This window comes from Staurois parvus, unplaced genomic scaffold (assembly GCF_062004578.1).
Source record: "Staurois parvus isolate SC_StPar_1 unplaced genomic scaffold, SC_StPar_1.0 ptg000449l, whole genome shotgun sequence".
Lineage (NCBI taxonomy): Eukaryota > Metazoa > Chordata > Amphibia > Anura > Ranidae > Staurois > Staurois parvus.
Window position 1 is genome coordinate 3,386,487 of NW_028318245.1, and position 24,687 is coordinate 3,411,173.

The 24,687-nt window shown below is 44.3% G+C and overlaps 2 protein-coding genes across 2 annotated transcripts in view; one reads left to right on the forward strand and one right to left on the reverse strand.

Annotated features, from left to right (window-relative positions):
* Positions 1-24,687, reverse strand: part of LOC149453334 (uncharacterized) — a 320,806-nt gene that overhangs the window by 196,497 nt on the left and 99,622 nt on the right. The window lies entirely within an intron of this gene.
* Positions 8,477-23,994, forward strand: LOC149453344 (uncharacterized). The gene is given in 14 exon segments (XM_089688597.1): positions 8,477-8,662; positions 8,749-8,872; positions 8,989-9,188; positions 9,304-9,445; positions 9,966-10,063; positions 10,169-10,310; positions 11,984-13,229; positions 17,694-17,787; positions 18,246-18,384; positions 18,501-18,592; positions 18,707-18,851; positions 19,595-19,692; positions 19,816-19,957; positions 22,327-23,994. Coding segments are annotated over 13 exon segments (4,095 nt in total). The 5' UTR covers positions 8,477-8,662; positions 8,749-8,787; the 3' UTR covers positions 23,799-23,994.

A 24,687-nucleotide genomic window follows, 5' to 3' on the forward strand; every position in this document is an offset into this window, starting at 1 on the left:
AGGAGTACGTTTCCCAAGAACAATACTTGTCTCACCTCGCTGTGTATGTACAGTGGCCGGGCAGGACAAACGTTGTTTTAGGACTTACCCGAATGTCCTCCCAAAACTTCGCCTCGTAAGTGCCCCTGGGGTTGCACAGTGGTGCGATCCGTGACCTCTGTGTGCACCGGACACAGGTGTTTCGGGACACTCTGCCCTGGTACCATGTGATCGCTGTCACCAATCAAAGCGATCACATGTCCAGTAGTAAACAATGGCTATTATTCATGAAGCCATTGCTTACTTCTGTGATCTCTGTGATTGGCTACAGTGACCACATGGTACAGGGCCAGTCATGGCAGCCCTGTACCATGTGATAGCTGTGGCCAATCACAGTATTTCCCAATGGCTGCATGAATGCAGCAAAGAGTTGTCAGAAATGATTGCTTATACTATATATGTATATGTGTGTGTGTGTATATGTGTGTATGTATGTATATATATATATATGGTACAGGGCACAGTATATATATACATTGGTCACAGTGATCACATGATACAGGGCAGCTAAGAGTTGTCAGAAATGATTGCTTATATAGCCGTGGATAACCAATCACAGAGCAAAAGAAATCCCAATCCCTGTCTGCCGCCTGGACTAACCCTGACCTGTTTATTGACCACGTGTCTGGCTGTTGCCTGGACCAAACTTATACCTGTTTGCTGACCTCACTGCCTGTGGCCTGAACTGTCCCAACTGCACGTCCAACTGACGTGATGCTCAGGTGCCAGTTGTAGGCGCTTTTGGCTATGGGCTTGGGTCACCATGGGCACCCTGACTGGTCTGCAGCTACGCCGGCCCATACGCAACAAACTGCGGTGATTTGTGTTCTAAAACCTTTCTTTCAGAAGCAGCATTCACTTTTTCAGCAATCTGAGCTCCAGTAGCTCTTCTATTGGGTGGAACTATAAAAGCCAGCATTTGCTCCCCACCTGCACCAATGAGCCTTGGCCGGTTTTCCTTCCTTGGACCACGTTTGGTTGGTCCTGACCACTGCAGACAAGGAACATCCCGCAAGAGCTGCAGTTTTGGAGATGCTCTAACCCACTCATCTAGCCCAGGGGTCTCCAAAATTTCTAAACACAGGGCCTGTTTATTGTTCTCCAGACTTTAGGGGGGCTGGAATGTGGCCATTGGAAGTAGAAAATGTCCTGGTGTCAGTGGGAGTAAACAATTGCATCTTTGGTATTAGGAGGCGGAATAGTGCTCCATTGCTGGTGTTAGTGGGAGGAATATTGCCCCATCATTGGTATCAGTGGGAGGAATAATGCCCCATCATTGGTGTCAGTGGGATGAATAGTGCCCCATCATTGGTGTCAGTGGGAGGAATAGTGCCCCATCATTGGTGTCAGTGGAAGGAATAGTACCCCATCATTGGTGTCATTGGGAGGAATAATGCCCTATCATTGGTGTCAGTGGGAGTAATAGTGCTCCATCATTGGTGTCAGTGAAAGGAATAGTGCACCATCATTGGTGTCAGTGGGAGGAATAGTACCCCATCATTGGTGTCATTGGGAGGAATAGTGCCCCATCATTGGTGTCAGTGGGAGAAATAATGCCCCATCATTGGTGTCAGTGGGAGGAATAGTGCTCCATCATTGGTGTCAGTGGCAGCAATAGTGCTCCATCATTGGTATCAGTGGGAGGAATAGTGCCCTATCATTGGTGTCAGTGAGAGGAATAGTGCTCCATCATTGGTGTCAGTGAAAGGAATAGTGCACCATCATTGGTGTCAGTGGGAGAAATAATGCCCTATCATTGGTGTCAGTGGGAGTAATAGTGCTCCATAATTGGTGTCAGTGAAAGGAATAGTGCACCATCACTGGTGTTAGTGGGAGGAATAATGCCCCATCATTGGTGTCAGTGAAAGGAATAGTGCACCATCATTGGTGTCAGTGGGAGGAATAGTACCCCATCATTGGTGTCATTGGGAGGAATAGTGCCCCATCATTGGTTTCAGTGGGAGAAATAACGCCCCATCATTGGTGTCAGTGGGAGGAATAGTGCTCCATCATTGGTGTCAGTGGCAGAAATAGTGCTCCATCATTGGTATCAGTGGGAGGAATAGTGCCCTATCATTGGTGTCAGTGGGAGGAATAGTGCTCCATCATTGGTGTCAGTGAAAGGAATAGTGCACCATCATTAGTGTCAGTGGGAGAAATAATGCCCTATCATTGGTGTCAGTGGGAGTAATAGTGCTCCATCATTGGTGTCAGTGAAAGGAATAGTGCACCATCACTGGTGTTAGTGGGAGGAATAATGCCCCATCATTGGTGTCAGTGAAAGGAATAGTGCACCATCATTGGTGTCAGTGGGAGGAATAGTACCCCATCATTGGTGTCATTGGGAGGAATAGTGCCCCATCATTGGTGTCAGTGGGAGAAATAATGCCCCATCATTGGTGTCAGTGGGAGGAATAGTGCTCCATCATTGGTGTCAGTGGGAGGAATAGTGCCCTATCATTGGTGTCAGTGGGAGGAATAGTGCTCCATCATTGGTGTCAGTGAAAAGAATAGTGCACCATCATTGGTATCAGTGGGAGGAATAGTGCCCTATCATTGGTGTCAGTGGGAGGAATAGTGCTCCATCATTGGTGTCAGTGAAAAGAATAGTGCACCATCATTGGTGTCAGTGGGAGGAATAGTGTCCCATCATTGGTATCAGTGGGAGGAATAGTGCCCCATCATTGGTGTCAGTGGGGGGAATAGTGTCCCATCATTGGTATCAGTGGGAGGAATAGTGCCTCATCATTGGTGTCAGTGGGGGGAATAGTGCCCCATCATTGGTGTCAGTGGGAGGAATAGTGCCCCATCATTGGTATCAGTGGGAGGAATAGTGCCCCATCATTGCTGTCATTGGGAGGAACAGTGCCCCATCATTGGTGTCAGTGGGAGGAATAGTGCCCCATCACTGGTGTCAGTGGGAGGAATAGTGCCCCATCATTGGTATCAGTGGGAGGAATAGTGCCCCATCATTGGTATCAGTGGGAGGAATAGTGCCCCATCGTTGGTGTCATTGGGAGGAATAATGCCCCATCATTGGTGTCAGTGAAAGGAATAGTGCACCATCATTGGTCTCAGTGGGAGGAATAGTACCCCATCATTAGTGTCATTGGGAGGAATAGTGCCCCATCATTGGTGTCAGTGGGAGAAATAATGCCCCATCATTGGTGTCAGTGGGAGGAATAGTGCCCCATCATTGGTATCAGTGGGAGGAATAGTGCCCCATCATTAATGTCATTGGGAGGAACAGTGCCCCATCATTGGTGTCAGTGGGAGGAATAGTGCCCCATCATTGCTGTCATTGGGAGGAACAGTGCCCCATCATTGGTGTCAGTGGGAGGAATAGTGCCCCATCACTGGAGTCAGTGGGAGGAATAGTGCCCATCATTGGTATCAGTGGGTGGAATAGTGACCCATCATTGGTATCAGTGGGAGGAATAGTGCCCCCTCATTGGTGTCAGTGGGAGGAATAGTGCCCCATCACTGGTGTCAGTGGGAGGAATAGTGCCCCATCATTGGTATCAGTGGGAGGAATAGTGCCCCCTCATTGGTGTCAGTGGGAGGAATAGTGCTCCATCATTGGTATCAGTGGGAGGAATAGTGCTCCATCATTGGTGTCAGTGGGAGGAATAGTGCCCCCTCATTGGTGTCAGTGGAAGGAATAGTGCTCCATCATTGGTGTCAGTGGGAGGAATAGTGTTCCATCATTGGTGTCCGTAGGAGGAGTAGTGCCCCATCATTGATGTCGGTGTGAAGAATAGTGCCCCATCTAGGGTGGCCACCTCATCCCTTTAAACCCAAACACATATTAATGACACGGGTTCTGAGGCTAATTTAATTCAATAAGGCACTAAGCGAGTTTAATTACCAACCTAATCAGCCAATACAACCCGTATAATTAATATGTGTTTGGGTTTAAAGGGATGAGGTGGCCACCCTAGCCCCATCATTGGCGTAAACGGGAGAAATAGCGCCCCATTGTTCAGGTTGGTAGCAGGAATATTGCCCCATTGTTGGGGTCAGTGGGAGGAATAGTGTCTTGTGGGTCTTGGGGTCGGTGGAAGGAAATGTTCCCCATGGACTGGAGAAAGGCAGGAAAAGGGGGGGCTCAGTTTGGAGACGAATGGTCTAGCCATTACAGTGGACTACATTTGGCCCTTGTCAATGCCACACAAATCCTTACACTTGGCTGTTTGTTCTGCTTTTAACACATCAACTTCAACAGGTCCATTTGCTGCCTAATATATACCACCCACTTTCAGTCACCATTGTCACAAGACGTTATTCACTGTATCTATCAGTGTCCATAAAGGAATGGTTGCTCGGTGTATATATATAAGAACACAGCCATGAATAAAGAATGGTCCAAAAACATCCTCCGAGAGCAACTTCTCCCAACCACCCAAGGACTGTTTGGTGAGGAACAATGCCTCTTCCACCATGATGGAGCACCTTGCCAGAAGGCAAAAGTCATAACTAGGTGGATTGGGGAACAAAAACATCATAATTTTGGGTCCATGGCCAGGAAACTTCCCAGACTTTAATCCCATTGAGAAAAAACAACACAAATTCTGGCAAACTCCAAGCATTGATTGTGCAAGAAGGGGTTGCCATCAGTTAGGATGTGATGCAGAAGTTGATGGACATCATGCCAGGGAGAGGTCTTAAAAAAGAAGAGTCAACGTTGCAAATGATGACCCTTTGCTTAAACTTCACGTTTTAGGAGGAACAGTGCCCCATCATTGGTATCAGTGGGAGGAATAGTGCCCCATCATTGGTATCAGTGGGAGGAATAGTGCCCCATCATTGGTATCAGTGGGAGGAATAGTGCCCCATCATTGGTATCAGTGGGAGGAATAGTGCCCCATCATTGGTATCAGTGGGAGGAATAGTGCCCCATCATTGGTGTCAGTGGTAGTAATAGTGCCCCATCATTGGTGTCAGTGGTAGGAATAGTGCCCCATCATTGGCATCAGTGGGAGGAATAATGTTCCATCATTGGTGTCAGTGGGAGGAATAGTGTTCTATCATTGGTATCAGTGGGAGGAGAATCCCCTTTTTGATTGTTCGGGCTCACTCACAATTCTGCCTAAGAACACAGCCATGAATAATGGTCCAAAAACATCCTCCGAGAGCAACTTCTCCCATCCATCCAAGGACAGTTTGGTGAGGAACAATACCTCTTCCACCATGATGGAGCACCTTGCCAGAAGGTAAAAGTCAGAACTAAGTGGTTTGGGGAACAAAACATCAAAATTTTGGATCCATGGCCAGGAAACTCCTCAGACCTCAATCCCATTGAGAACTTGTGGTCAATCCTCAAGAGACGGGTGAACAGAAACAAAAAACACAAATTCTGACCAACTCCGAGCATTGATTGTGCAAGAACGGGCTGCCATCAGTCAGGATGTGACCCAGAGGTTCAAGGACATCATGCCAGGGAGAGGTCTTAACCCCTCTCCTACAGGGCACTTCTACCCCCTTCCTGCCCAGGCCAATTTTCAGCTTTCAGCGCTGTTGCACTTTGAATGACAATTGCTCGGTTATGCAACACTGTACCCATATGAAATTTTTATCATTTTTTTGAGACAGAGCTTTCTTTTGGTGGTATTTAATCACCTCAGGGTTTTTTATTTTTTGCTAAACAAACCAAAAACCACTGAAAATTTTGTAAAAAAAACGTTATTTCTTAGTTTTTGTTATAAAGTTTTGTAAATAACTGATTTTTTCCTTCACTGATGTGCGCTAATGAGACTGCAGTGATGGGCTCTGATAGGCTGCACTGATGGACACTAATAGGTGGCACTGATGGGCACTGATGAGGAGGCACTGGTAGGTGGCACTGATGGACATTGACAGGCATCACTGATGGGCACTGAAAGGCAGCACTCATATATGGCACTAATAGGTGGCACGGATAGGCGGTACTGACTGGCACTGATAGGTGGCACTGATTGGCACTGTTAGGTGGCACTGATAGGCAGCACTGATGGGCAATGATAGTCGGCACTGACTGGCACTGATAGGCGGCACTGACTGGCAGCACTGATAGGAGGCACTGACTGGCATTGATAGGTGGCAGTGATAGGTGACATTGAAAGGCAGCTCAGATGGGCACTGATATGTTGCATTGATGTGCACTGGTAGGCACTGATATGTGGCACTGGCACTGATGAGCACTAACAGCTGGAATTGATGGGCACTGACAGGCTACACTGATCATTAGGGAACACTGATTATCAGTGCTCTGATGATCAGTGTACATGTCCCCTCTGAGGAATGCCGATTACCGGCTCTCCTCTCCCGTCAGCGTGACAGCTCGTGAGGAGAGAAATGCCGACACAGCTGATCACATGACCGAGCTGACATCTTCGGCTCTTTCGGTTGATTGGTGATCCGCTGTGTCCTAGAGACACAGTGCACCGCTGATCGCAGCGTGCTCCTGGAGCCGCGCGTGCGCAGTTAGAATAGGATCACGTCATATGACGTCCTCCCAGAACATTTCCTTCTATGGCAGGCAGGAGGTGGTTAAAAAGGAAGGATCAACATTGCAAATGATGACCTTTGCTTAAACTTCATGTCTTTGTCAATAAAACCCTTGGACACGTATGGAATGGTTGTAATTATACCTCAGTATACCAGAGTAACATCTGACAAAAAGATCTAAAAACACGGAAGAGGACTTTGTGAGAATTAATATTGGTGTCATCCCCAAAACTTTTGGCCAGAGCTCTACATACAATCTGAGGTGGTAGCTGTGCACATGTGACAAGACAGGTGAATTCACACGTGGGGCTGTAGTGTTGCCCCCCTAAGAAGTGATCGGCATGGAATGTCAGTGTGTTTAACAGTCAGTAAGGGAATAATATATACCACCTCCTCACCACCGGCTCTAACCCTCAAAATGCTGACCCACCGCCTCACCATCATGGTTGCAGGGGAGTTTCAGCACGGCCTGAATCCCTTTTACAGGTCGTGTTTGCAGGTGGTACCACCTCCCGAAAGTGAAAGACCATTTCAATGACTTTTCTCTGAATAGCTGCATCCCCTAGTTTTGTGAAGGCAAAGTCCTAGAGGTGAGAATGGCCATCAAAACCGTTGGAGACCGATGTCGAAAACTGGGGTTCACATTCAGTCGGTTATCTTTCTTGTTTCATAGACAATTCACAAGCACAGTTCCAAGGATTTCCTTTCCTGGGATTTTTTTTTTTTTTTTTTAATTCTCCTCAAGAACCAAAACATTCACGTTTTCCAACAATCGGTCTGATTGTGAGAAATGCAAAGATTTCCTGGAGATGCATTTATTGCCAATGGAACACACAGACAGGAAGTGATGTAAGAAGCAGACAGGAAGTTCCGGGTGAGAAGTGAGTCGGGAGGAAGTAGAGAGGAGACATTGCTGAAACTGGCAGAAGAGGTAATAAGATGTTATTTTATATTTACACCCAGTAACCCCCCCCCCCCGTCATGTCTGTCCTCTTCCTCCATAGTCATGTCTACCATCATGAACCATTTGTCCAACCGTCCATCCAGAGCCTCTGGTTTATAGACCGGATACGTCCTAAATATAGAACCATTTATCCAACCGTCCATCCAGAGCCTCTGGTTTATAGACCGGATACATCCTAAATATAGAACCATTTATCCAACCGTCCATCCAGAGCCTCTGGTTTATAGATCGGATACGTCCTAAATATAGAACCATTTATCCAACCGTCCATCCGGAGCCTCTGGTTTATAGACCGGATACGTCCTAAACATAGAACCGTTTATCCAACCGTCCATCCAGAGCCTCTGGTTTATAGACTGGATACGTCCTAATTATAGAACCATTTATCCAACCGTCCATCCAGAGCCTCTGGTTTATAGACCGGATACGTCCTAAATATAGAACTATTTATCCAACCGTCCATCCAGAGCCTCTGATTAATAGACGAGATACATCCTAAATATAGAGCATTTATCCAACCGTCCATCTAGAGTCTCTTCGTTATAATGTATGAATAATAGATACTATTTTTGTTGCTAACCCTACAGACAAAAGCAACTTTTAGCAAGAAAAAGGGTGATTTCTGCCCATACCTCATTAATGTGACAAGAACAATACCTTAAAAGAAGTTCTAACTCTTTCCATTCAATCCAAACAAAAAAAAAACAGTGCTAGGAACTGTGCAGAAATGTATTCCATTACGAGATTCTCAATTTATTATACGTCTAAAGAGAGTAGAGTCCTGTATAGATCATGAGAGGTGTGGAGGATTCTGGGAGGTCACATGACATCATTCTCATCTCTATTAATAAAACACAAACCTGACCGGAGAGGTGAGGAGGATTCTAGGAGGTCACATGACATCATTCTCATCTCTATTAATAAAACACAGACCTGACCAGAGAGGTGAGGAGGATTCTGGGAAGCCTGTGGTGATAATTGTTTCTTCCTCTCTACACTCAGGATTATAAAGTTGTGAAGAAATTATCTGGTGAGCCTTTACCACCCAGCAGCTGTCTTCACAGGACATCACCCATCACAGTGCCTCCACCTCACAGCCTGACAACAGAGGGAACCAGTGCCAAGAAGATTCTAGAAGTCACCCAGAAGATCATTGATCTGCTGACAGGAGAGGTGAGCGGTGCCGGGAATTCTGAGACATTCTCCAGTAACAGACAAGGGATGTGTCTGGATGGTGACTGTATCATTGTGTGTGTCAGGTTCCTATAAGGTGTCAGGATGTCACTGTCTATTTCTCCATGGAGGAGTGGGTGTATTTAGAAGGACACAAGGACCTCTACAAGGACGTCATGATGGACAATCAGCCGCCCCTCACATCACCGGGTAAGAGGAGAGTTTATTGTAAAGGAGAGAGCAGTACGGAGGGTCCACCTAGATCCCCCATCATCTGATAAACACATAGAAACAATGGATTCAGTCAGTGTGTGTGTTTCCTACAGATGGATCCAGTAATGGGAACCCACCAGAGAGATGTCCCCGTCCTCTATATTCCTGGGATTCCACCCAGGAAGGTCACATCATCCCTCATTATCATCAGGTAGATAGATCCAGTAATGGGAACCCACCAGAGAGATGTCCCCGTCCTCTGTATTCCCGGGATTCCATACAGGAAGGTCACACTATCTCTCACCAATATCAGGTAGGTGGGGCTGAGCATGGAGACCTAAAAATGTATTCTAAGATATGAGAGGACATTCTTTTATGTAATCTCTTGTTCCTTCTTACCAATGTATTCCATCATCTTTGGGGTTTAGGATGAAGAACTGGAAGACATCAAAGTTGAGATTAAAGAGGAGAAAGAAGAGACGTTGGCGAGTGGAGATCCAGAGTCTATGGAGGAGGGGGAGAGGATTATGGAAAATAAACAGGAGGAATCTTCTCTACACATGCACATAAGTAAGTAATAAGCACTAAATGCAGAAATTTTTGCATTTTACTTCTATGAGTATAAAGAAAGGTTTCTTACAATTAAGGTCAAGCTATGCTGCTCTTATTCTAAATACAAAGGTCACATACTCCTGTACAGGAAAGAAACCCTAACTGCTGACAGTAAAAGCACCATCAGTGCACCTACCACACTGTCCCAATATACTGTACACAATATAAAAGTATAATCTCCAGTCCTCACCATTAGAAAATAATCATATTTACCACACTACCCAATGTTCCCAACAAATGAGGAGGAGATACTGGACACCATATGAAAGGTCCATCTCCATTCCTCAATATAACGTCATGTTCCCAACAAATGAGGAGGAGATACTGGACACCATATGAAAGGTCCATCTCCATTGTTCAGTATGCTTCCAAGGAACACGGTGGAGAAAGGTACAGTACAGAAGGTCCACCTAGATCCCCCATCATCTGGTAAACACATAGAAACAATGGATTCAGTCAGTGTGTGTGTTTTCTACAGATGGATCCAGTAATGCGAACCCACCAGAGAGATGTTCCCGTCCTCTGTATTCCCAGGATTCCACTCAGGAAGATCATGAGATCCCTCACCATTATCAGGTCTGTGAGACTGAGCATGGAGACCTAAAGAGCTATGAGTTGACATTCTTCTATGTAATCACTTGTTTATTATTTTTTTTTACAAATGTATTCCATCATGTTTAGGGTGAAGAACTGAAAGATATAAAAAATAAGATTAAAGAGGAAGAAGAAGAGACATTGGTGGGTGGAGATCAGCAGTCTATGGAAGAGGGGGAGATGATTATGGAAAGTAAACCGGAGAAATCTTCTCTACATATGGATACAAGTAAGTAGTAAACACTAAATGCAGAAACAGTTCACATTTGCATTTCACTTCTATAAGTGTAAAGTATGTACAGTTTTTCCATTGTTACATCAGTTGAAGAAGGGTTACAAAAATTCATAGTGGAAGAAGACGGGATGTCCATATAAAGCTCATCCTTATCTCCTTCTGATCCCAAAAGGCATTCAGATAACTCCCTAGATCAACATTCTACAATTTTTTTCCCTACAACTATTAATAGCCATTTTTATGTTTTGAATTAAAAAGCACATCTAGTCATTTCTTTCAGTAATATACTAAGTCATCTAGAACCAGACTATTCTTCATTCACACTGCTCTAAAAACAAAGCTCCCCTGCCGATTATAGTAGTGAAGCCTTTTTTTCTTTCAATCATGTGCAACCTGAGCTGCCCGAAATCAAAAAAGGGAACGTCACATCCTTCTGTACAGATGAGACTGAGAAACTTTAACTACTGACATTAAGAACATCATCAATGTACCTTCCCCAATGTATGAAGGGTATAATCTCTACTCCTCATCAAAAGAAGGTAATTGTATTTACCACACTACCCAAATGAGGAGGAGATACTGGACACCATATGAAGGTCCATCTCCATCCCTCAATATAACGTCATGTTCCTAACAAATGAGATGGAGATACTGGACACCATATGAAAGGTCCATCTCCATTCCTCAATATAACGTCATGTTCCCACAAATGAGGAGGAGATACTGGACACCATATGAAAGGTCCATTTCCATTCCTCAGTATAACGTCATGTTCCCAACAAATGAGGAGGAGATACTGGACACCATATGAAAGGTCCATCTCCATTCCTCAATATAACGTCATGTTCCCAACAAATGAGGAGGAGATACTGGACACCATATGAAAGGTCCATCTCCATCCCTCAATATAACGTCATGTCCCCAACAATTGAGGAGGAGATTCTGGACATCATATGAAAGGTCCATCTCCATCCCTCAATATAACGTCATGTTCCTAACAAATGAGGAGATACTGTACACCATATGGAAGGTCCATCTCCATTCCTCAATATAACGTCATGTTCCCAACAAATGAGGAGATACTGGACACCATATGAAAGGTCCATCTCCATTCCTCAATATAACGTCATGTTCCCAACAAATGAGGAGGAGATACTGTACACCATATGAAAGGTCCATCTCCATTCCTCAATATAACGTCATGTTCCTAACAAATGAGGAGGAGATACTGGACACCATATGGAAGGTCCATCTCCATTCCTCAGTAGAACGTCATGTCCCCAACAATTGAGGAGATTCTGGACATCATATGAAAGGTCCATCTCCATCCCTCAATATAACGTCATGTTCCTAACAAATGAGGAGATACTGTACACCATATGGAAGGTCCATCTCCATTCCTCAATATAACGTCATGTTCCCAACAAATGAGGAGGAGATACTGGACACCATATGAAAGGTCCATCTCCATTCCTCAGTAGAACGTCATGTCCCCAACAATTGAGGAGGAGATCCTGGACATCATGCACAATCACAGTTAATCTGTTTGCTCCTAGATGCACACCAAAAACCTATGAAATGTTTGACCTCTAGCCCAGCATATACAGTATGTACTAAAAAATGTAAAACATTCTCAATATACAAAATCGGACAATTCCCTTCCACAGGCGAACATTATGTTCGAAGTACTTCCAAGGGACATTGTATTTTATCTCACAACTACAAAGCAGAAGTTTCTCCAGAAGTCAATCTACATGGTAGACCTTACCCTTTGGAGAACTCAATGGATCCCTCTAATTCCAGGGACTCTTGTGATAAACCGACTTCTCACCGTGTGGATCGTTCAGCAGCTTCATCTGATCCCAAGAAATCTTCATCCACCCAGGAAGGTGTTTACAAATGTGAACTATCATTTTTATGTTCGGTGTGTGGTGAATCTTTCACTGATAACAGGGCACTTTTCGCGCACAAGAGAAATCATGAGAGCGAGCGCCCCCATTTATGTTCAGAGTGTGGGAAAAGTTTCACTCAGATAGGATTCCTTCTTATACACCAGAAAACTCACACAGGAGAATTTCCTTTCTCATGTCCACAGTGCAGGAAACGTTTCACCAAGAAAGGGGACCTTCATAAACATCTAGAAGGTCACAATGTAAAACGATCATTCTCGTGTTCAGAGTGCGGGGAACGTTTCACCATCAAAGAAGACCTTCATACACATTTAGAGGGTCACAAGGGCAAACATCCTTTCTCATGTTCAGAGTGCGGGAAATGTTTCCTCAATGAAGAAGACCTTCATAAACACCTGGAAGGTCATAAGGGTGAGCATCCTTTCTCGTGTCCAGTGTGCAAAAAATGGTTTGCCTCCAACGGAAGCCTTGGTAAGCATCTAAAATTTCACAAAGGCGTGCTTGCTTTCCCATGTTCAGAGTGTGGGAAACGTTTCCCTCAAAAGTACAAACTTCTTTCGCACCAAAGAGTTCACATAGGTGGTCTACCGTATTGTTGTTCTGAGTGTGGGGAATCTTTCAGTTACAAATCAAACCTTACTTTGCATCAGAAATTGCACACGGGTGAACGCCCCTTCTTATGTTCAGAGTGTGGGAAACGTTTCTTGCGAAAAGAAAAACTTATTTCACACCAGAGACTTCACACAGGCGAGCGCCCTTATGTGTGTTCAGAGTGCGGAAAAGGTTTCATTACGAAAGATAACCTTCTTAGACACCAGAAGAGTCACACAGGTGTGCGTCCCTATGCATGTCCAGAGTGCGGGAAATGCTTCAGCGAGAAAGGAAACCTTAATACACATCAGAGAATTCACACCGGTGAGCGTCCCTATTCATGTTCAGAGTGTGGGAAATGTTTCAGTGTAAAACAACACTTTGTTAAACACCTGAGAATTCATAAAGGGATGTGACTTTTTTTTTTGTTCCTTTTTTTAATGTTCAGCATGCGGGTAACGTTACAGGGGAAGTAAACCTTCTTAGAGAATTCACATAGAGAGGTGTGCATTTATAAAGTGTTACTAAACCCCGGACCCGGCATTCACTATATCCTCTCTCCCCAGACCCCGCATTCACTATATCCTCTCTCCCCGGACCCCGCATTCACTATATCCGCTCTCCCCGGACCCCGCATTCACTATATCCGCTCTCCCCGGACCCCGCATTCACTATATCCGCTCTCCCCGGACCCCGCATTCACTATATCCGCTCTCCCGGGACCCCGCATTCACTATATCCGCTCTTCCCGGACCCTGCATTCACTATATCCGCTCTACCCGGATCCCGCATTCACTATATCTGTTCTCCCCGGACCCCACATTCACTATATCCGCTCTCCCCGGACCCTGCATTCACTATATCCTCACTCCCCTGGACCCCACATTCACTATACCCGCTCTCTCCGGACCCCGCATTCACTATGTCCGCTGTCCCCGGACCCCGCATTCACTATATCCTCTCTCCCCGGACCCCGCATTCACTATATCCTCTCTCCCCAGACCCCGCATTCATAGATCCCCTCCAGCGAACACAGATCTCCCGTAACAAAGTCAGCACATAAAAGCTTGATGTACAAACTGCAGAGACCCTCAGCAGCCAATCAAACTTTGTCTTTTGCCGATGAATCTTTGGGTTGGTTAATGCTCATCATTTCCTGTAATAAAGAAGCCAGCTTGTTGTCCCATTGGATCATTCTGAATTGTCAGCTGTGATTTCAATGTGATTTATACAAATATGTGATTGGAATAAAGGATTCCTATTATTGTCTGTTCATTGGAATGAATTCATAAAATCTCATAAAATTCATATATTCACAATATATCATCTGAATTCATAAAAATCCAGAAAGCTCGACACGTATATTGTTCTGGTCTGAATCTCCTATTATTTAACCGCTTACCTGGGCAAAGTACAGGGGCCAATCGGTGATCCGTTGTTACCAGTGGACACGGCGTTCACAGATCGTGCCAGGAGTGCACAATAGGTGGGGTTCTGGAAGGAGCTACCGGTACGTTTTCCAAGAACAACACTTGTCTCACCTCGCTGTATATGTACAGTGGCTGGGCAGGACAAACGTTGTTTTAGGACCTACCCGAATGTGCTCCCAAAACTGCGCCTCGTAAGTGCCCCTGGGGGTGCACAGTGGTGCGATCCGTGACCTCTGTGTGCACCGGACGCAGGTGTTTTGGGCCACTCTGCCCTGGTACCATGTGATCGCTGTCACCAATCAGAGCGATCACATGTCCAGTAGTAAACAATGGCTATTAGTCATGAAGCCATTGTTTACTAATGTGATCTCTGTGATTAGCTACAGTGACCAAATGGTACAGGACCAGTCATGGCAGCCCTGTTACGATGTGATAGCTGCGTCCAATCACAGTAGTTCCCAATGGCTGCATGAATGCAGGAAAGAGTTGTCAGAAATGATTGCTTATACTGTATGTGTATATATGTATATGTGTGTGTGTGTACATATATATATATATATATATATATATATACACACACACACACACATATATATATAACCTTGGCCAAAAGTTTTGGGAATGACACAAATATTAATTTTCACAAACTCTGCTGCCTCAATTTGTCAATTTTTGATGATGGCGATTTTAATTTACTCCAGAATGTCATGAAGGGTGATCAAATGAACTGCAATTAATTTCAAAGTCCCTCTTTGCCATGAAAATGAACTTAATCCCCCCCAAAAAAAGCTCCACTGCATCTCATCCCTGACACAAATGGACCAGCTGACTTCATGTCAGTGATTCTCTCGTTAACACAGGTGTCCGTGTTGACGAGGACAAGGCTGGAGTCATGCTGATTGAGTTAGAATAACAGACTGGAAGCTTTAAAAGGAGGGTGGTGCTTGAAATCATTGTTCATCCTCTGTTAACCATGGCTACCTGCAAGGAAACACAAGCAGTCATCATTGCTTTGCACAAAAGGGATTCACAGGCGAGGATATTGCTGTTACTACGAATGCACCTAAATCCACCATTTATCGGAACTTTAAGAAGAGAGGTTCAGTTGTTGTGAAGAAAGCTTCAGGAGTCCAAGAAAGTCCAGCAAGCACCAGGACCATCTCCTAAAGTTGACTCAGCTGCTGAATCGGGGCACCACCAGTACAGGATTGACAGCAGGCAGGTGTGATGCATCGACACGCACAGGGAGGCAAAGACTTTTGGAGGATGGTCTGGTGTCTAGAAGGGCAGCAAAGAAGCCACTTCTCTCCAGGAAAAACATCCGGGACGGACTGATATTCTGCAAAAGGTCCAGGGATTGGATTGCTGAGGGCTGAGGGAAAGTCATTTTCTCTGATGAATCCCCTTTCTGATTGTTTGGGGCTTCCGAAAAAAACAGAATAAAAGGTGAGCGCTACGATCAGTCCTGTGTCATGCCAACAGTGAAGTATCCTGAGACCATTCATGTGTGGGGTCGCTTCTCATGCAATGGAGCGGGCTCACTCACAATTCTGCCCAAGAACACAGTCATGAATAAAGAATGGTCCAAAAACATCCTCCGAGAGCAACTTCTCCCGACCATCCAAGAACAGTTTGGTGATGAACAATGCCTCTTCCACCATGATGGAGCACCTTTCCATACGGCAAAAGTGATGCCTAAGTGGCTTGGGGAACAAGACATCAAAATTTTGGGTCCATGGCCAGGAAACTCCTCAGACCTGAATCCCATTGAGAACTTGTTGTCAATTCTTAAGAGGCGGGTGAACAAAATATCCCCACAAATTCTGACCAACTCCGAGCATTGATTGTGCAAGCATGGGCTACCATCAGTCAGGATGTGACCCATAAGTAGATGGACATCATGCCAAGGAGAATCGTAGAGGTTGTGAAAAGGAAGGGTCAACACTGCAAATGATGACCCTTTACTTAAACTTCATGTCTTTGTCAATAAAACCCTTGGACACGTATGGAATGGTTGTAATTATACCTCAGTATACCAGAGTAACATCTGACAAAAAGATCTAAAAACACGGAAGAGTACTTTGTGAGAATTAATATTGGTGTCATCCCCAAAACGTTTGGCTAGGGCTCTACATACAATCTGAGGTGGTAGCTGTGCACATGTGACAACACGGGTGAATTCACATATGGGGCTATAGTGTTCCCCCCCCTAAGAAGTGATCGGCATGGAATGTAAGTGTGTCTAACAGTCAGTAAGGGAATAATATATACCACCTCCTCACCACCGGCTCTAACCCTCAAAATGCTGACCCACCGCCTCACCATCATGGTTGCAGGGGAGTTTCAGCACGGCCTGAATCCCTTTTACAAGTCGTGTTTGCAGGTGGTACCACCTCCCGAAAGTGAAAGGCCATTTCATTGACTTTTCTCTGAATAGCTACGTCCCCTAGTTTTGTGAAGGCAAAGTCCTAGAGGTGAGAATGGCCATCAAAACCGTTGGAGACCGATGTCAAAAACTGGGGTTCACATTCAGTCGATTATCTTTCTTGGTTCATTGACAATTAACAAGCACAGTTCCAAGGATTTCTTTCCTGGGCTTTTTTTTTTAATTCTCTTCAAGAACCAAAACATTCACGTTTTCCAACGATCGGTCTGATTGTGAGAAATGTGAAGATTGCCTCGAGAGGCATTTATCGCCAGTGGAACACGGAGACAGGAAGTGATGTAAGACGTAGACAGGAAGTTCCAGGTGAGAAGTGAGTCCAGAGGAAGTAGAGAGGAGACATTGCTGAGACTGGAAGCAGAGGAGGTAATAAGATCTTATTTTCTATTTACACCCAGTAACCCCCCTGTTATGTCCATCCTCTTCCTCCATTGGCATGTCCGTCCTTTTCCTCCATCGTCATGTCCACGATCATGAACCATTTATCCAACCGTCCATCCAGAGCCTCTGGTTTATAGACCGGATACGTCCTAAATATATAAATATAGAGCCATTTATCCAACCGTCCATCCAGAGCCTCTGGTTTATAGACCAGATACGTCCTAAATATAGAACCATTTATCCAACCGTCCATCCAGAGCCTCTGGTTTATAGACTGGATACATCCTAAATATAGAACCATTTATCTAACCGTCCATCCAGAGCCTCTGGTTTATAAAAATCGGATACGTCCTAAATATAGAACCATTTATCCAACCGTCCATCCAGAACCTCTGGTTTATAGACCGGATACATCCTAAATATAGAGCCATTTATCCAACCGTCCATCCAGAGCCTCTGGTTTATAGACCGGATACATCCTAAATATAGAACCATTTATCCAACAGGAGATACTGGACACCATATGAAAGGTCCATCTCCATTCCTCAATATAACGTCATGTTCCCAACAAATGAGGAGGAGATACTGGACACCATATGAAAGGTCCATCTTCATTCTTCAGTATGTTTCTAAGGAACACGGTGGAGAAAGGTACATTACAGAAGGTCCACCTAGATCCCCCATCATCTGATAAACACAAAGAAACAATGGATTCCGTCAGTGTGTGTGTTTCCTACAGATGGATCCAGTAATGGGAACCCACCGGAGAGATGTTCCCATCCTCTGTATTCCCGGAATTCCACACAGGAGGGTTCTGGGAGGTCACATGACATTACTCTTATCTCTATTAATAAAACAGAGACCTGACTGAAGAGGTGAGGAGGATTCTGGGAGGTCTGTAGTGATAATTGTTACTTTCCCTCTAAACTCAGGATTATAAAATAGTGAAGGAAATATCTGGTGATCCATTACCACCTAGCAGTTGTCTCCAGGGGACATCACCCATCACAGTGCCTCCACCTCACTGCCTGACAAGAGAGGGAACCAGTGCCAAGAAGATTCTAGAAATCACCCAGAAGATCATTGATCTGCTGACAGTAGAAGTGAACGGTGTTGGGAATTCTTGGACATTCTCCAGTAACAGACAAGGGATGTGTCTGGATGATGACTGTATCATTGTGTGTGTCAGGTTCCTATAAGGTGTCAGGGTGTCACTGTCTTTTTCTCCATGGAGCAGTGGGAGTATTTAGAAGGACACAAGGACCTCTACAAGGACGTCATGATGGACAATCAGCCGCCCCTCACATCACCGGGTAAGAGGAGACTTTATTGTAAAGGAGAGAGCAGTACGGAGGGTCCACCTAGATCCCCCATCATCTGATAAACACATAGAAACAATGGATTCAGTCAGTGTGTGTGTTTCCTACAGATGGATCCAGTAATGGGAACCCACCAGAGAGATGTCCCCATCCTCTGTATTCCCGGGATTCCACACAGGAAGGTCACACCATCCCCTATCAGGTAGATGGGCTGAGCATGTTGACCTAAAAATGTATTCAAAGATATGAGAGGACATTCTTTTATGTAATCTCTTGTTCCTTCTTACAAATGTATTCCATCATCTTTGGGGTTTAGGACGAAGAACTGGAAGACATCAAAGTTGAGATTAAAGAGGAGGAAGAAGAAGAGACGTTGGTGAGTGGAGATCAGCAGTCAATGGAGGAGGGGGAGATGATTATGGAAAATAAACTGGAGGAATCTTCTCTACATTTGGACAGAAGTAAGTAATAAGCACTAAATGCAGAAATAGCTCACATTTGCGTTTTACTTCTATAAGTATAAAGAAAGGTTTCTTACAATTAGGGTCAAGCTATGCTGCTCTTATTCAAAATACAAAGGTCACATACTCCTGTACAGGAAAGAAACCCTAACTGCTGACAGTAAAATCATCATCAGTGCACCTACCCCACCACCCCAATATACTGTACACAATATAAAAGTATAATCTCCAGTCCTCACCATTATAAAATGATCATATTTACTACACTACCCAATGTTCTATCAAATGAGGAGGAGATACTGGACACCATATGAAAGGTCCATCTCCATTCCTCAGTATAACGTCATGTTCCCAACAAATGAGGAGTAGATACTGGACACCATATGAAAGGTCCACCTCCATTCCTCAATAGAACGTCATGTTCCCAACAAATGAGGAGGAGATACTGGACACCATATGAAAGGTCCATCTCCATTCCTCAATATAATGTCATGTTCTCATCAAAAGAGGAAGATACTGTACACCATATGAAAGGTCCATCTACATTCCTCAATATAACGTCATGTTCCCAACAAATGAGGAGGAGATACTGGACACAATATAAAGGGATCATCTCGATTCTTCAGTATGTTTCCAAGGAACATGGTGGAGAAAGGTACAGTACAGAAGGTCCATCTAGATCCCCCATCATCTGATAAACACATAGAAACAATGGATTCAGTCAGTGTGTGTGTTTCCTACAGATGGATTCAGTAATGGGAACCCACCGGAGAGATGTCCCCATCCTCTGTATTCCCGGGATTCCACACAGGAAGATCCCACCATCCCCCACCATTATCAGGTCTGTGAGACTGAGCTTGGAGACCTAAAGAGCTATGAGTTGACATTCTTCTATGTAATCACTTGTTTATTTATTTATTTATTTATTTTTTTACAAATGTATTCCATCATGTTTGGGGCTTAGTTTGAAGAACTGAAAGATATCAAAATTGAGATTAAAGAGGAAGAAGAAGAGACATTGGTGAGTGGAGATCAGCAGTCTATGGAGGAGGGGGAGATGACTATGGAAAGTAAACCGGAGGAATCTTCTCTACATATGGACATGTGTAAGTAATAAACACTAAATGCAAAAACAGTTCACATTTGCATTTCACTTCTATAAATATAAGGTATATATTTACATTGTTACATCAGTTGAAGAAGGGTTACAAAAATTCATAGTGGAAGAAGACGGGATGTCCATATAAAGCTCAGCCTTATCTCCTGATCCCAAAAGGCATTCAGATAACTCCCGAGATCAACATTCTACAGTTTTTTTCCATAATAGCCATTGTTATATTTTGAATTAAGAAGCACATCTAGTCATTTCTTTCAGTAATATACTAAGTCATCTAGAACCAGACTATTCTTCATTCGCACTGCTCTAAAAACAAAGTTCCCCTGCCGATTATAGTGGTGAAGCCTTTTTTTCTTTCAATCATGATACTGGACATCATATGAAAGGTCCATCTCCATCCCTCAATATAACGTCATGTTCCCAACAAATGAGGAGGAGATACTGGACACCATATGAAAGATCCATCTCTATTCCTCAATATAACATCATGTTCTTAACAAATGAGGAGAAGATACTGGACACCATATGAAGGGCCATCTCCATTCCTCAATATAACGTCATGTTCCCAACAAATGAGGAGATACTGGACACCATATGAAAGGTCCATCTCAATTCCTCTATATAACGTCATGTTCCCAACAAATGAGGAGGACATACTGGACACCATATGAAAGGTCCATCTCCATTCCTCAATATAACGTCATGTTCCCAACAAATGAGGAGGAGATACTGGACACCATATGAAGGTCCATCTCCATTCCTCAATATAACGTCATGTTCCCAACAAATGAGGAGGAGATACTGGACACCATATGAAAGGTCCATCTCCATTCCTCAATATAACGTCATGTTCCCAACAAATGAGGAGGAGATACTGGACACCATATGAAAGGTCCATCTCCATTCTTCAATATAACGTCATGTTCCCAACAAATGAGGAGGACATACTGGACACCATATGAAGGTCCATCTCCATTCCTCAATATAACATCATGTTCCCAACAAATGAGGAGGAGATACTGGACACCATATGAAAGGTCCATCTCCATTCCTCAATATAACGCCATGTCCCCAACAAATGAGGAGGAGATACTGGACACCATATGAAAGGTCCATCTCCATTCCTCAATATAACATCATGTTCACAACAAATGAGGAGGAGATACTGGACACCATATGAAGGTCCATCTCCATTCCTCAATATAACGTCATGTTCCCAACAAATGAGGAGGAGATACTGGACACCATATGAAGGTCCATCTCCATTCCTCAATATAACGTCATGTTCCCAACAAATGAGGAGGAGATACTGGACACCATATGAAGGTCCATCTGCATCCCTCAATATAACGTCATGTTCCCAACAAATGAGGAGGAGATACTGGACACCATATGAAAGGTCCATCTCCATCCCTCAATATAATGTCATGTTCCCAACAAATGAGGAGGAGATACTGGACACCATATGAAATGTCCATCTCCATTCCTCAATATAACGTCATGTTCCCAACAAATGAGGAAATACTGGACACCATATGAAAGGTCCATCTCCATTCCTCAATATAATGTCATGTTCCCAACAAATGAGGAGGAGATACTGGACACCATATGAAATGTCCATCTCCATTCCTCAATATAACGTCATGTTCCCAACAAATGAGGAAATACTGTACACCATATGAAAGGTCCATCTCCATTCCTCAATATAATGTCATGTTCCCAACAAATGAGGAAGAGATACTGTACACCATATGAAAGGTTCATCTCCATTCCTCAATATAACGTCATGTTCCCAACAAACGAGGAGGACATACTGGACACCATATGAAGGTCCATCTCCATTCCTCAATATAACGTCATGTTCCCAACAAATGAGGAGGAGATACTGGACACCATATGAAAGGTCCATCTCCATTCCTCAATATAACGTCATGTTCCCAACAAATGAGGAGGAGATACTGGACACCATATGAAAGGTCCATCTCCATTCCTCAATATAACGTCATGTTCCCAACAAATGAGGAGGAGATACTGGACACCATATGAAGGTCCATCTCCATTCCTCAATATAACGTCACGTCCCCAACAAATGAGGAGGAGATACTGGACACCATATGAAAGATCCATCTCCGTGGAGGTGGAGGAAGGTCATTTCTATTCTCACAGTAATGTTGCCATCATGGTACAAGCAATGTTATCCAATGTGATTTGGTTGTCTTGTAACCTTTATCTGGTTAGCATTGATATGTTTCTTTTCTTGCTCTGTCCATGCTGGAGTAATATATATATATATACACGTCTCCCGAAGGTTAGGTTTGGAAATTACTTTTAACATTAATTATACATTTTTTTCCACAGGTGGACACTATGTCCGGGAGACCTCTAAGGAACATCTCATTGTATCACCAGATGATATTAACATTGTACAATATTCTCCAGGAGTGAATCCCGTGACTCCAAATACACATTACAGACCTTACCATCTTGGGAAGTCAAAGGATCCCTCAAATCCTGAGGAATCTTCTGATAAATCACGTGCCAGGACTCGAATCTCTCACAGTACAGATGCATTAATAGATCCATCAATTCCCGATGAATTTTCTTTAATCCATGAAGGAGTTCACACAGGAGAGAGTTCATTGTCATGTTCAGTGTGTGGAAAATTTTTTAGAGAAAACGGAGAACTTCTTAGACACCAAAAAAGCCACACAAGTGGTCCTTTCTATTCATGTTCAGAGTGCGGGAAATGTTTTAATCACAAAAGTCACTTTGTGACACACCAGAGAATTCACACCGGTGAGCGCCCCTATCCATGTTCAGTGTGTGGGAAATGTTTCGCTCGGAAGAGTTCACTTGTAGTACACCAAAGGATTCACAAGAAAGAGCTCCCTTATTCATGTTCAGAGTGTGGGAAACTTTTTAGTGAAAACGGAGAACTTCTTGAACATCAGAAAAGCCACACAGGTGGACCTTTCTATACTTGTTCAGACTGCGGGAAATGTTTCACTCACAAAAGTCACTTTGTTAGCCACCAGAGAAGTCACACAGGTGAGCGCCCCTATCCATGTTCAGAGTGTGGGAAATGTTTCGCTAGGAAAGGTTCACTTGTAGTACACCAAAGGGGTCACACGAATGAGCGCCCTTATTCATGTTCAGAGTGTGGAAAATGTTTCACTGAGAAAGGAAAACTTCTTAGACACCAGAAAACGCACACGGGTGAGCGCCCCTTTCCGTGTTCAGAGTGCGGAAAATGTTTTGATCGCAAATGTAAACTTGTTGAGCACCAGAGGATTCACACAGGCGAGCATCCTTATTTGTGTTCAGAGTGCGGCAAATGTTTCACTCTAAAAAGTTCCCTTGTAATACATCAAAAGATCCACACAGATGAGCGTCCTTATTCATGTTCAGAGTGCGGGCAATGTTTCATTGAGAAAGGAAAACTCCTTCGACACCAGAGAAGTCACACAGGCGAGCGTCCCTACTCCTGCCCAGAGTGCGGGAAATGTTTCTTTCGGAAAAGTAGACTGGTCACGCACCAAAGGATTCACACGGGCGAGCGTCCCTATTCGTGCCAAGAGTGCGGGAAATGTTTTATTCGGAAAAGTAAACTTGTTACGCACCAAAGAATTCACACGGACGAACGGCGGTATTCTTGTTCGGAGTGCGGGAAAAGTTTCGTCCAGAAAACCACCCTTGTCAGCCACCAGGGAAGTCACAGGGGCGAGCGTAATTTCTTATGCTCAGAGTGCGGCAAATGTTTCCGTTTCAAAAGATCACTTGTTGCCCACGAGAGAAGTCACACAGACTGACAACCTTTCTCGTGTTCATGATGTGTTCTGGGCGGGGCAAAAATAACAGCGCTGACCCGGTCCTGCACTCCTACGGAGCGCACCATAGAATAGAGGACGTTTTACGGCACCTACCAATATTCATCCATTATATCAAATGTCATTTAGATTCATTTTTATGGTTTGTAAATCACTAATTCTGACTTTTTAAAATAAACAAGAAATACATTTTTGTAAATATGTGTTTTGAGTTTTTTTACTGTTTTTTTTTTTTTAATCACTCTAATTCTTCGATTATATTGGTCCTTAGAGAGTCAGTTCACCCAAAAGACAGATATCAGGTAATTCACCAGACTCTGTACACCCATTGTGTCCATTATGAGGGGTTCCCACCATCCCCGTGCTGAATTCCCAGGTCTGTACGCCCGCCGTGCCCATTATGAGGGGTTCCCACCATCCCTGTGCTGAGTTCCCGGGTCTGTATGCCCAATGTGCCCATTATGAGGGGGTTCCCACCATCCCTGTGCTGAGTTCCCGGATCTGTACACCTGCTGTGCCCATTTTGAAGGGTTCCCACCATCCCTGTGCCGAGTTCCCAGGTCTGTACACCTGCTTTGCCCATTTCGAGGAATTCCCCTCATCACTATGCTGAGTTCCTTGCTCTACCTGTAGGCAGGTTGCAGTCAGCTTTCTCGACTGTGGGTGGTGACCCACTGGAGCACAGCCTGGAAGTCAGGAGAAACATGGTTTCCTAGTTCCATTCCGGATAGCTACTCTGCATTCAGGTGACTTCTGGTGGCCATCTTGGGTTAGCATTAGGACCCTGCTCCAGGGTTTTTGCGAAGTGGCTAGCATAGGAAAAGAGCACCCATCTGTAAGGGAAAGTGATGGCAGCAAGGAAAAGGTAAGTAAGGACAGGCTGGGGCCCCGC